The sequence below is a fragment of the Sarcophilus harrisii genome, chromosome 3 (genome assembly GCF_902635505.1).
Source record: "Sarcophilus harrisii chromosome 3, mSarHar1.11, whole genome shotgun sequence".
NCBI lineage: Eukaryota > Metazoa > Chordata > Mammalia > Dasyuromorphia > Dasyuridae > Sarcophilus > Sarcophilus harrisii.
Window position 1 is genome coordinate 403,763,601 of NC_045428.1, and position 13,759 is coordinate 403,777,359.

At 35.1% G+C, this 13,759-nt stretch overlaps 1 protein-coding gene across 3 annotated transcripts in view; it reads right to left on the reverse strand.

The window, feature by feature from the left end:
* The window catches only part of SSB (small RNA binding exonuclease protection factor La), a 12,545-nt gene extending 3,160 nt beyond the window's left edge, over positions 1-9,385 (reverse strand). The window contains exons 1-8 of one of the 3 annotated variants that reach the window (XM_012544797.3): positions 9,233-9,385; positions 6,729-6,803; positions 4,715-4,818; positions 4,433-4,607; positions 4,069-4,176; positions 3,871-3,971; positions 430-501; positions 14-56 (exon numbers count right to left, since the gene is read on the reverse strand). In XM_012544797.3, coding sequence (XP_012400251.1) covers positions 14-56; positions 430-501; positions 3,871-3,971; positions 4,069-4,176; positions 4,433-4,607; positions 4,715-4,818; positions 6,729-6,794 — 669 coding nt within the window. In that variant the 5' untranslated portion in view covers positions 6,795-6,803; positions 9,233-9,385. Of the gene's footprint in view, positions 1-13; positions 57-429; positions 502-3,870; positions 3,972-4,068; positions 4,177-4,432; positions 4,608-4,714; positions 4,819-6,728; positions 6,804-8,429; positions 8,451-9,035; positions 9,167-9,232 lie in introns of those variants that run through there. The other 2 variants (XM_003763935.4, XM_031960487.1) reach the window with 2 other exon arrangements.
* Between the last annotated feature and the right edge of the window lie 4,374 nt (positions 9,386-13,759).

Here is a 13,759-nt window from a genome sequence, read left to right on the forward strand (position 1 = left end):
ACACAATACTTGCCAATTCAGCATCTTCTGCTTGCCTCTGTTTTTCTTCTTGCTCTCTACAAAAATAACAGTGTTATTGAATTTTAAAGCTGGAAGGAATCTTAAAAGATAAATCTAGTCTCAGATACTTTAGTCTAACAATAAGAAAGCAAAAGCCTAAAAAGTTAATCAGAAACCAAGTTAAACTATAACTCATTGTCCATTATGAAGACCACAGTCTGGCAATTTTTAGTGCCTAAATCATTCTGGAATTTTGCTCTTTGCAAGCATTTTAAGCTGTCTAAATTCAAAACTTATTACCTTAAATTAGCTCATTCCAAAGTCCACGTCAAGTTCTGAGGTGGTCACATAATATATGTTTAAAGGTATTGATACATTATTTAAAACATAAATAAAAGTAATTTTAAATTTCACTTCCACAATACTTACTGTTTAGCTTTAGCTTTAGCTTCTACTTTATTTTGCTTCCTTTCTTCATTCTTTTTTGCAAAATAATCTTCCCTAAAAAGATAGATAATTGAGCTTTTAAACAGGTAGGAAGAAAATCTGACCACAAAAATTAAGAAATAGCTTTTTCTACTTGGTTTGAGAGAATCCCCCTAGAAGATAAATTTTGCCTAATCTAACTTCCAAAGTGATAAGCTATTAGCACAGTTCCTGGCTCTTGGACCATTAATAATAACCCGTTTACATGTTTCTAATTACTATAGTGTCCTCTAGTTCTGATTAGGTGTTACGTATAATGCAAAGCAATTTAAAAAATCTTGATTACATACATAGTATGCCATTAATTTAACAAGATGTACTGGGCCAATTTTCACTTAGCTAAGATCCAATGAAAATCAGAGTGTTCTTTGGTTGTTTGGAGTTTTTCCACTGAAAGCAATTTGATTTCTGGAATCAAAGGAAGGTGTTCATCTTTGTATTTTTTATTGATAACTGCCAAATTTTTCTATCAGAAAAGTCAAAGTTCTTACTTTTCCATCAGGAACAAATGTGTCTGGTTCTGCAAAATCCAGCTAATACTAGAGTTCCTTTGCTTTTAATTATTTTTATCAATTGCAAGGATGTGAGGTAATGTTTATTTTTTACATCCTAAAGGAAGATTAACATTTTTCCCAAGTTAATTTATTTTCCTTTTCTGTAAAATATTCATTTATAGCCTTTGATCATTAATTCATTATGAACTAGTAAACTTTATTGGTTCCTCAAATATTTTTGATCCCAATATTCTGTCCATCATAATTCTCAAAGACACTTTCCTGTTTTTTTTCTTAATTACTTTTATACCAACATTTATTCTAATATATATCTTGTCTCTAAAAATTTTGTTTGTTCATCTCTCTTCCACAAAAGAATTAACAAATTCTTTCCCCTTGTTTTTATTTTCTACAAAATTATCAGACACTAATGTTTCATATACATACTTACTTATAAAGAAACCATTTAGTATTTTGATTAATACAATGAGGACTATCATTTCTATTATATTAGCCCAATCTACCTATATACATCAAAGTCCTTATCATTATTTAATTCTCTTAATTCTCATCATTCTAATTGTTCCCATATAAATTTGACCATTCTACTATACCATGGCTACTAGAATGATTACAGCAAAGATTTCTATAATATGATTCAATTTATTACAGCAGTATTTTTCCAAGTTGCTTAGTCAGGCTTCTTTTGCAATATCAAATAAAACATATTTTAATATTGACATGAGAAATAACCACCAGACAAGTTAAATCTGCATTAAAGACAGTGAAGCATGTTAAAAGCAGCTTAACAGATGGTCATATTCAGTCTTCTAAGTAAAAGGACCATTAGATGAAAGATTCTTCTTTGGTACCAGATTACTCTCTACGATAACCTTGGACAGTCCCTACTCTGGACTCTATTCAACAAAGTACAGGATCTCAGAGATCAATTAGTTATTCCTCTTATTTTAAAGATGAAGAAATTGAGATCTATAACTTGAACTGAATACTCAAAATAATTAAAAATATTTTCTAGCTTAGAAGGTAACCCATTTTCTCTCTCTAGTCCCAACAATGAAAATTCTCCCATATACTGAGCCAAGTCTACTTCCAGATAGCTTTTACCCAGTTACCTTGTTATGCCCACAGAAGCTCCAAAATAGCAATCATCTCTTCCTTTCCCAAATGAAAGCCCTTCCAAAATATTTCCTTTTCAAGGTAATAGACCTAAAACCTATTTTAATCTAATATGGTTCGAAAACTCCTTTACCATTTGATTATCCTACTTTGGATACACTTTTAAGTTTATCAATATAAAATTTAAAAGCTAGGATCCAGAACTAATGCAATCCATCAGCTGCAGTATGGAGCAAAGACTGACTAAATCCTTTTCCCAGATATTATAAATCTATTAACAGAATATAAAATAGCTTACTTGGCAAGTACTGACTGACTTAATTTGCTTTCAGTTACCCTTAAGAGTTTTCCCCAGAATTTATGTCAAGGAATGTCTTCGTCTTATACGTGTGTGTGTTTGTGTTTGCTTGCTGAGGCAATTGGGGTTAAGTGACTTGCCCAGGATCAACTAGGTTAGGAAGCATTAAGTGTCTGAGATTATGTTTGAACTCGGGTCCTCCTGGTGCTCTATCCACTGCGCCCTATATGTTTAGGGCTGTCCCCTATATTTTTAAAAAACAAAAATACAGGACACCTCATATTTTAACAGGATTTTTGTTGCTTTCTACACATTCAAAATGTTGATCACAAAACCCTGTAGACATGCCACTAAAAATCTATATGTTGACTCATCGATTATCAATATGTGGGTCCACTTGTTCAATGGGCTACATACAGACAAACCAATTTCACTTCATGACACTTTTTCTTCTTCTTTCTGAAACTGCCTCCATATTTACAATTATGAAAATTACAGATTTCAGATTAAAAATTCTTAAAGTATATACTATCAAGCAGTTCTTATTTTTTCATTTTAAACAGAAGGCAGTCAGGGGATTCAAAAAGTCTAGATATACTATTATCTACAATTCTAATCTATTAATCTTACCAAAAAATATGCTGACAAAACTTTTTATCTGAACTATACTGGCTTGGAGTAGTCACTGCTTTAATAGTAAGCTTTTAAATGACACAAAAGGCTTACAGAAGCTCAGACAGATGGTTTACATAGAAATCCCTCATCCACATAAAACAATGAAAATATTGAACAGAAAAATGACTTGGTCTTTTCAATAAAGAATTTATAGTTAGAATGATAAAGAAAACTCATGAAAGACAATATCAATAATGATAATATTTCTGATAATGTGGTACCTATTATCTTTTCAGGGAAATTGGATAGAACATGGCATTCTTAAGAAACTGCTAATGAAATACTGTTCTCAGTATAAAGCAGTTGTACAAAAAATATTGAACAGAAAAATGACTTGGTCTTTTCAATAAAGAATTTATAGTTAGAATGATAAAGAAAACTCATGAAAGACAATATCAATAATGATAATATTTCTGATAATGTGGTACCTATTATCTTTTCAGGGAAATTGGATAGAACATGGCATTCTTAAGAAACTGCTAATGAAATACTGTTCTCAGTATAAAGCAGTTGTACAATATTTTGATTACACCAACATTTTTAAACTTTCCCAAAACCTACATTTTAAATCAAAATAAGACAATAGATTTGTTTATCACTGGTGGCACTCACTGTTCATGTAAGTAATCATCTGACATGAAACAATCCATTAGCCTTAATGACTCACATCTTTGTAAGGATTCATAAAAGCTCCCAACACGCTGCCCTTGAAGCCTCCAGTTCCTTACTACTTCATCTTCCTGATTTAAGATTAGTTGAAGCATAAACAAACTAACTTACTTAAACAGTATCAGCAGCTCTGTATCTTTGTATTTTTGTCCAGGGGTTTCTATAAACTTCTTGGCAGATTCAACACTATCAAACACAGCAAATATTGATCCCTATTAAGTAATAAGAAAGTATTTTAAAAGAGCAGATTAGTGAGTTTGTTCAATTCCAGAATTTTACTTTTACAAATAAGTCTCTAAATTCTCATACCTTAAATGCTTTATGTAATGTCCTCCTCATTTGAATATTTTGTACTTGACCTTTACCTTCTAACCATTCTTTTATGTCATCAAGGGTTGCATCTGTTGGAAAACCTTTCTGGGGAGAACAGAGAAGGAAGGGTTGACTAATTAAGACATAGCAATAACCAGAAAATGACATTTCACCTAAATAAAATCTCAGAAGGCATGAAATTCAAACATGCCATTTTTTTTTTAAAGCAAAATAGCACTATTAAATTGTTTATATTTTACAACAGAATCAATCCACAGGGGAAAAAAAATTGGAATTACTCTTAAATATAGTTAATAAAGAATAAATGTAAAGTAAGGTCCAATACAAGAAATTCACTTACAACATAGATAGATCTGTTTTTTACTTCATTTTTATACTCATCTGTTACTTCAGGGAGGGGTTTGCTTGGGGATCTTCTGATTTTAGTTTTATCCTCACTAACTTCCATGAGTTCTGCCTTTGATTTCATTAAAGCACTTCTTATCACATCAAAGTCTTTTGTGAGTTTGCTTAATCTTTAAAAAAAAAAAAAAAGAAAGAAAGAAAGAAAAGAAAGATAATTGTAGTGGGACTTGTAGTTAAATGATGAGAACTCTTAAGACTTTATACAAAAAATTTTTACCTGTTGAATTTGATCATTGTCTCCAAAGGTACCCAGCCATCATCTATTTTGATCTGTTCCTTTAAAAATTTGTCTCGTGGAAGATTAAAGTCACCAAAATAGTACTGTAAAATGATTATAACATGCTGTCATTGTAAATATTCACAAAGGAAGGAAATATAACTTAAATTCTGACTAGTTATAGGAGAATGTTACAATTTCATTTATATGAACCAGTATAAGGGTGACAAAGTTACCTGGAAACATAAGTTAATTACTCTTAAAATATTAAGATGGTATATTATATTAAGCTGTTGTGAAATATAAATATTTACTGAGCACAAATCCAATGTAACTAATCAGAAAGATTTAAAATACTGAATATCCTGGGGAATGCATAAGTAAATGGACCGTGCATATCATTATAATTGCCAAATTGTCCATATAGAAGACTGTCCTTTACCAAAGATTCGAGTTCAAGGATACAATACAGAAAATACCTCATTTACTAAAGTAGTTCAGGCAGCACAAGCATGCTTTGAGGTAACTTTCTTTAGAATTCCATCAAAAAATGAAACATTTACCTCCAATTTATCAATTGGATATTGGCCCAATTTATCAGTTGGGCCAGCCAACTTTCAGTGACAGTAATTTGTAATTGTATGTATATGGCATTTATTTGTGATTAATACATCTTTGAAAACAGTTATTTATCTATTGGTAACCACCTAATTTATCCATCCTCTAGTCTTGAATGGCATAGTATGGAACATCTCAGCTATAATAAAAATTCCCAGTCTGTTGCTCCTCTCCAATTATCAGTATTTACAGTTATGAGAATTACAAATTATTTGTAATTTACAAATTTGAAATTTACAAAATTATTTCCCCCAGACATTTGAGACCAAATTCTTTTTTTTTATTGTCAGTTTCAATTTAACAAAGTGAAAAAATGATCATAACTCACACTTTTAATAAAGAGTAGTACCTAGCAAAGAAAAAGATTAATGTCAAATTCAATCGCTAAAACAACTTAACCATACATTCAGGTGTATAAAATGGAGTTATCCAGCACCTCTATTATTTTGCCTATCACCAAATTTTATACCCACTTTTTTTTTTTCTAAGTTTGTTCACTCCTTAAGGAACATGGAATGGACCATGGAAAGATTAAATGGGCACTTCAGATATGCAAAAATTCTTAACTCAGAACTAAAAAACATGCCAACATTCTAACTGATTTTATTATAATAGTAAAGCTATCAAAAAGTTTATTGGAGACACCCTGTCAGATTTATACAAACAAGCTGGAGAAAAATTATGCATTTAGCAAGATAAACATCTATAATTTGCAAAGATCACAAGTTATCATGCATGACTAAACATGAAACTGAGATTGTTCAGTAGAAACAATAACCAGCATAAATCTTAACTGGAGTTCTGTAAGTTAAAAATGCCACACTTTTAAACGACAATTTCAATTATGAAAATAAATAGAAAATATATATTTTGGAAGAGAGACTAGAATTACTTTGCATGAAAGAAGTTTGGATAAACTTCAATGATATGAAGGATTATTAAACAGAAGGTGTTAATTCTATTCTCTACATCTAGTAAAAACAGAACCAGAAAAAGAGTCTTAAAAACAGTAAGAAAAATTTAGATTGAGGGGAAACATTTCTTAATTCAAAGGTTCATACAGCACTACAATGGATAATTGATATGAGGAGTGGATGCCTTTAAAAATAGTGTCGAATGGCACCTGTACAGAATGATTTGGGATATTCTTATTTAAAGACAAAGACTAAAATATAAGAAGGCCTGTGTAAGGGCTCTTCTATTTTTATAGTTTCACAGATCAAAGAACTACAATTTTACCAATAGCTTTATGTATTTTCCAGTATCAACAGCATGGCACAGCTTCATTTGAGTCTGTTATAACACTAAATCAAAAATTAAGTTCTACTGGTGTATATTTTACAAACTCACTCTTCTAAAAAGCTGGTTTTATAAATCATCAGCACAAGAACCATACCTCAATTTGTTGGCAAATTTTGGACTCCAGGTCACTCATTTTTTCACTGTCACCATTTTCAGCCATTATGGAAGCCTGTAATTTTTCCAAAAGAAATCACTATGAAATTATCTTATTTTTGCAAGTAAACTTACTGACAAAAACCAAAAAAAAACTTTAGTACCAATGCTAGCTCCCACCAGTGCCTGCTGGTTGTTTATAATTTAGGAATCCTGGTAACATCACATCTGCTAAATTTGGTTTTAAAAAAAAATTAAGATTAGGCACCAGCTTCCTGTGAAATTTTCCTTCAAATATATTAAATTTTACATTGAATCACAATAGCCCATTAAAACACAGAACTTCAGCTAATCCAAATGAAAAAAATAAATGATATAAAAGATAGTTAACATTTAAAAATAACTCTTTAAGGGCTATGGTTATTATCACCTATGTAATAATTTTTATCTATTTCTTATGTTCAGCTTTTTAGCCTAGACCAAAGGAAAGAAATGCACTGGTTTACAGAGTTTTACAGAGCTCTTTTTAAAACCTATTTTTTGTTAGTGAAAAGGCAAGTCATATCTGTTATTTAAATGTTTACAAAACACTTTCCTAAATGTCATTGTTATTTTGTAAATAAGGATACAGGAAAAAGAGGCTAATCCATTTTATTACAGACACAAGATTTAAAGTTCAGAGATGAATTTGGATCCTAGGTTTCCTGACAACAAATCTAAAGATAAATTTTTTGCTCCTTTATTAAAAACTTTGGGAAAACATTTCATGATGTCTTAATGGTCTATTTTCTGATAGAATTTCAATTTGTAATGAATGTATCAAAAAATTACAATATTAATCTTAGATGTACTGATATCAAAGCGCTTTTTAAAATACTTACAAAGAAAAAGTTTAATTTATACCTATTGCCCAGTTATACCAATTATCTGACTCATTAGGGATATTACAAGTAGGTACTGTAAAGTTTCTTTTCATTAACACTCAAAGCAGCATTTCTTTCCAATCTCAAAGCACTTATGGAAAAAACTAATTCAAAAAATATCTATAATAGAAGTGAGCTGAAAGAAACCTTATGAGCAACATTCAAAAGATTTGCCTTAATTCTAGTGACCAGTAAAAAAGATTTTGATAACGTCAAAGAAAGAGCATTACATAAGAGATATACACTAGTTTTTTTTTTTTTTTTAAACATACTAAGGGATAGGGTGAAACCTAAATTATGGCCTACACTATACCGAATATACAGGATCCTCATCCTGGAATCCAGCAAAAACACATTGTACTAGACCATGCAATAGATTGGACTGGGGTGGAAAGTTAAGAGGTGGAAGTGTCTAACTCAGCCAATCCCGCACATATGTGCATGTTTTACAAATATTTTACAGTACAAGGAAACTGAGGGCCAAAGAAGTTATGTAAATTTTTTAAGGTTATATTTAACTAGTGCCGCTCCAAGTCAAGTCTCCATTCTAAGGTCTACTTTTCACATAAGATTGTAATCTTATGCCCAATTTCTCTTCTATTGTAAAAATGGGATACAAAATCAGCCAAATACATAAGACACCACCATAATTATCTCAAGTACGTTCCTTAAAGGCCATTCCTTAACAATACAGAATTCCAAGGCACATTTGCACCATTTATTACAGTCTATTGTTATGGGAATTTAACCTGCACAATCTGGCATCAGAACTGGCTTACTCAAGCATTTGGCCAAGTTGGTCCATTTGATGACGATTGTCTTGACCTGCGAACTTGGGGCTACTGTGGAACCTCTGGTTTTCTCCTACCACAGCCCCTTTAGGAACTTGACTTATTTGGAACAGACACCTCCTCCATACACAACCAAGGCTTTCGGTCTCGCTGGTTAAAAAAGTCTGACCGGCACGAAGGCCTTCTGAGAACATCGTAGCCGCGACTGAGAGTCCAGGGCCCGGGCCGCCCGACCTCTCGCTCCCACCAGCCCCTCCAGCCCAGGCGGGGCCCCGAACATCCGCCTTCTGGCAGCGGCCTCTTCCCGGGCCCAGATGCGGTGAGAAGACAGAACCAGAGAACACAGGAGGAAGGGAGAGATCCGCAGCGGCAAAGCGAGGGGACGCCGAGCAGCCTCTGCCCGCAAGACCCCATGCGAGAGTTTCTTTCTCAGGGAGGAGCCAGCAGCGGCGGCTCCGGGCCCAGCACGTGTGCGGAGCCGCGCGGTCCCGGTAAGATCGGCTCCATCCCAGGTCGCACGCGCAGCCCGCCGAGAAGCAGCAGAACGCGCCAGCCCTCCTCCCGCGCCTCCCCCTGTCCCCAGCCCTCACGCACAGCCATTCTCTCCGGCCGCCGAGCTCCGCAGCCCGGCCTCCCGCCGCGAGGGCCCAGCAGCCTGCAACAGGACGGCAGCAGTGAAGGCCGGGCCGCCCAGGATCCCCACTCCAACAGGGCGGGAGGTTGGAACAGAAAAAGAAAGCGAGTCAATACCGCCTTTTTTCAGGAAAATAGCTGGTCTTCAAACCCCTCACCTATTCCGTGAGGTTCCGGCAGGGTCTGCGACGCCCGCCACGATCACCAGAAGTTATGAACTCACTCCTCGACACCCTGTGGCAGTGAAGCAGCCTGCGCGCGTCAGCTATTTATTTAAAGGCCGCAGCTGGGCCCCAGCCCAGCAGCCCCCGCGGCTGGAGGCGGGGTGTCGACGCAGCGGGAGGAGGTGCTAAGGTGGGAGCGTACGCCGTCCTTGGCGCTCGCGATAGGGGCCGGCCTGGACTCCTTGTGGACCCCAAACCCCGGAGATGTCCCTCGAAATTGAATTTCGGTGTCAGGTGAAGGCGTTGTGTTATGCTTTTGCGTGTCTGTTTCCATCACCAGCCTTGGCTTCAGCTCCTGGTTTTCCGAGGGCGCCCAGGGCAGGCTTCCTCTCGTTAAAGGGAAAGCTGCCTTTTGAAGCGGTCACCCCCACACTTAACCCTTTTATCGGTGTAATGTTTGTTAAATGAAGTAAATATTACTAAGCAGCGTTGTTCATGTTCCGATTTTTGGCGTTTCCTGCTCAGGCCATCTGAGAACCTGTCTTTTGCAGCAAGCCTACATCACAGTCGGAGCAGAAACAAGGAACATCCCAGACATAGGCGTTCTATGCTTCTCCTTAGCATAGAGTGTACAATCAGGGAATTCACTTTTAAATAAATAATCATCAGTTCTAAAAGGCGTAATGTTTATTCATCAACCTAGGAAAACTGAAGCAACTGAGTTAAAAATTATAATCAAACTTTCCTTAAAAATACACACTTTACAAAGGGAGAAGTACATTGCCAAATTCTTTTTGAGATGTTAAAAGTGTGCATGGGCACAACCGGCATACCTTGTGTTGGGGTGGGGGAATTGTACAAATTAAGCCAAGAAGTCAAAGAACACAGAGTGAATATAGTTTTTATTCAACTGTAGAATGGAAAGAATAATAGCAACTAGCCTTCCAGCATTGGTGTGAGGATCAAATGAGATAATATTTGTAAAGGAGTAGCACAGTGGCTGGTACATAGTAGGTACTTAATAACTGCTGTTTCTTTTTGTTCCATTTTTCACCTAATTATGCTTGCTTGCCTCTAATGTTCAGTTTTTAGGCAAGTCTGAGAAGGGGAAATAATGGTTAGTTTACACAACTCTTTTTTTCAAAGGATTATAGTTTTTGAACTGGTAGAATCCAAGCATTTTATTTTATGATCAAAAAATAAAATAAAACTGAAACCCAAAGAGGTAAATTATCCAGGGTAACATAACTATTAAGTATTTGAGATGGTATTTGAAATCTAGGTCTTTCTGGTTCCAAGTCCAGTAGTTTCTCTTAAAAGCCATTCTTCTTAATTCCAAAGACAAGGTCTTCAATGATTGACTTTTCTTATCCTTTCTTCCCTTGAAACAATACTTAATGTAGGAAGACTTGCCTACATTCATTAAGGTCCCACAAACAATAACATGTATAAAGAGAGGACATGTAGAGTAAAATGTTAAAGCTTATGTCCTTCCCTTTTATCACTTTGTGGTTTTATGTATGATTTTATTCCTATCTTCTGGATCTTTTCTAGATCATTAAGATTTAGTTTGAAAGTAACTAGCAGACATTTATTAAACACCTACCAATGTCAAGAACTGTGCTTAGTGCCAAGAACATAAATGTAAAAGTGAACATTTGACCCAGGAGCAGTCATTCTACCTCTAGAGAGTCTAGATATAGTTAATATTAGAAAGGAAACAATTAACTGCATTAAGTTTCTCTGATAAAGGCTTAATTTCCAAGATATTTAAGTAACTAATTTAAATGTATAATAATCATTCTCCAATTGATAAATGGTGAGAGAATATGAAAAGTTTTCAAGGGAAGAAATTCAGTTTCTCAATAACCATATGAAAAGTGTTCAAAATCAGTAAGAGAAATGCAAATTGAAGCAACTCTTGGGTTTCCACCTCACACCTATTAGATTGTCAAAGTTGACAAAAACAAGAAATTTAACAAGGGAAAACAGATGTATTGATACATAACTGGCAAAATTATGAATCAATACAGCCATTCCAGAAAAGAATTTGGAATTATGCTGAAAAGTTACTAAATGTTTGGGCCCTTTGACCTAGTAGTAGTAGTAGTAGTACCATATCTGGGCCTTCTGAAAGGTCCATGCTCCAAAGTTATCATAAAAAGAGGAAAAAGTCCTATAATCAAAAATATTTATAACAGCTCTTTTTATGGGAAAGAATTAGAAATTAAGGGAATACCCATCAATTGGAGAACATCTGAACAAACTGTGCTGCATGGAGATGATGGAATATTGCAGTTATAAGAACAAAGAAAGATGCTTTCAGAAAAACCTAGGAAAACTTGTAGGAACAAATAGAATGAAGTAAGCAAAAAACTAAGAGAAGAATGTATAACATCAATATTGTAGAGGCAGCCAGGTAGCAAAGTGAATGTTGCCTGGACTGGAATCAGAAAGTCTCCTCTTCCTGAGTTCAAATGTGGTCTCAAACAATTACTAGCTGCATGACCCTGAGTAAGTCACTTAACTTTCTTTGCCTCACTTTCCTCAGTCTGTAAAATGAGCTGAAAAAGAAAAAATGGCAAATCACTATAGTACCTTTATCAAGAAAACCCCAAATGGGGTCATGAAGAGTTGGCCATAGATGAAATGACTGAACAACAAAATACTGTAGAAATGAACAATTCTGACAAACTTAAAAATTCTAAGCAATGATTATATTGCTCAACCACGATTCCAGAGCCTTGAGAACCAAAGAATGCTGTCCATCTCGTGACAGAAGAGATGAACAAATATTTAGAATGTTTCCTTCATGGATTCATTTTTGGATGTGATGATAATGGGATTTCACCATTATGCCATTTTGCTCCAAAAACAGTAATTGGCCTCAATTTTCTCAATTAAGACTAAAGGAGCTTATAGAGTTAAAGTCTTGAGAAGATATAGAATATATCTTATGAACAATGTGATAATTAGAGAATAGAAGATTCTCACTATAATGAAGGTAGCCAAAAGGCTCTTGATTTGCTGGCCTGGAGCATGGTCCCATAGAAATTGGGCGTGTTCTCATTGATTCTATGCATGTGGATACATACTCTGACACAGTCCAGAATGATTTGAATTTCAAGACAACTAAGCAATTTCTTATTGGTTCTCGTGCTGGGAGGGTTGTAACTAAAATGACTGACAACTGAGCCCAGAGAGCTGCCCACTCAGTAAGCTAAAATTAAAAAGAAAAGAGAGAGAGAGACCCTATTTTCTTCCTCCCTTCTTTTGTGCATATTGCCTGAGATTCTGCTGACTTTCCCTTGGCTTTTCAGAAATAGGAAAAGGAATTTTCCATCCCCAGCAATTGCAACTGTGAGCACATGGCAACAAAAACATGTGCTCACCAAAGAGTACTAATTGTCCAAAGGAAGGTGTTTCCTGCAACTTTATGGAAAAGGAATACAACCAGGAGAAAATGCCAGGATGTTAAAGATTAAAGGAGTAAGAAAACTCATACCATGTCCTGACTTGCCAAGAAATTATAGATCAGAGAAAAGGAAGTACCCATTCATTAGTCCCAATTTGTGCATTACTTTTAGAGCATAATAGGTAATAGATCAGTCTCAGTTTTTAGATATTTGTTACTGCAAATTAAGACTCCCATGTTTTAAACATTTCTTTTTTTTAGTAGAAGAAATAAATAACTTCTCTATCAGATAGTTACTTTGGAAAAGGAATCATTTCAAGAAAGGATTTTATTAATCCACTTATGGGAAGACACTAGTTATGAACCATTGCTAAGTTTGATTTAAGAGCTCTTCCCCAAAAATCTGAGTTGAGGGAAGTTGCAGGTAATGCAAGAAAAATCTGATAACTCTTTTCTCGTTGGGAGCTAGCATCCCGAACACGAACCCAATTCTGTTAAGTATAGTGCAGTCTTTTGCACCATAGGGGACAATCTCTCCTAGATCACAGTTGACTCCAAATAGCAGTGAGAGCCCAGTTAAAGTTAGTTAGCACACATATGTAATGGAGTTCATCAAAATATAGGAAGAAGACTAAGAACAGTGCTAAAAGTTATTGAAGGGGGTAGTAGCTAAGTGGGTAAGGCCCTACGTGTTTGCAGTTACAAAAACCGGAATTAAAAAGTAATATATGATTCAGTAGAAGAATAAGAGATTGAATTGCATCAGGGAGTAAGGAACAAGCCTTTTATTTGCAAAAGTCATGAGATATGCATAAGTATGAGAGATATATCTGTTGGAATCCTAGTGTCAACTCAACTTGAAACAAGGTGAAAACTAAAGGGTGATGTCAGAATCCTGGTGTTAACTCAATAGAATTGATACAGTGCTTATTGGTTCACACCTTAGAGCTGAATCCTTTCAAGGTGATAAGTTGCTAATACTGATAGAAACAATGTTTGTGTTCATACCTTTAGAGAGCTCATAAGTATCTAAGTACTCAATGGAGTTCACACATTTAGGAGAGTTCAGGGCTTAGTATGAGATCCGAATTCACACCTCCCTTAGG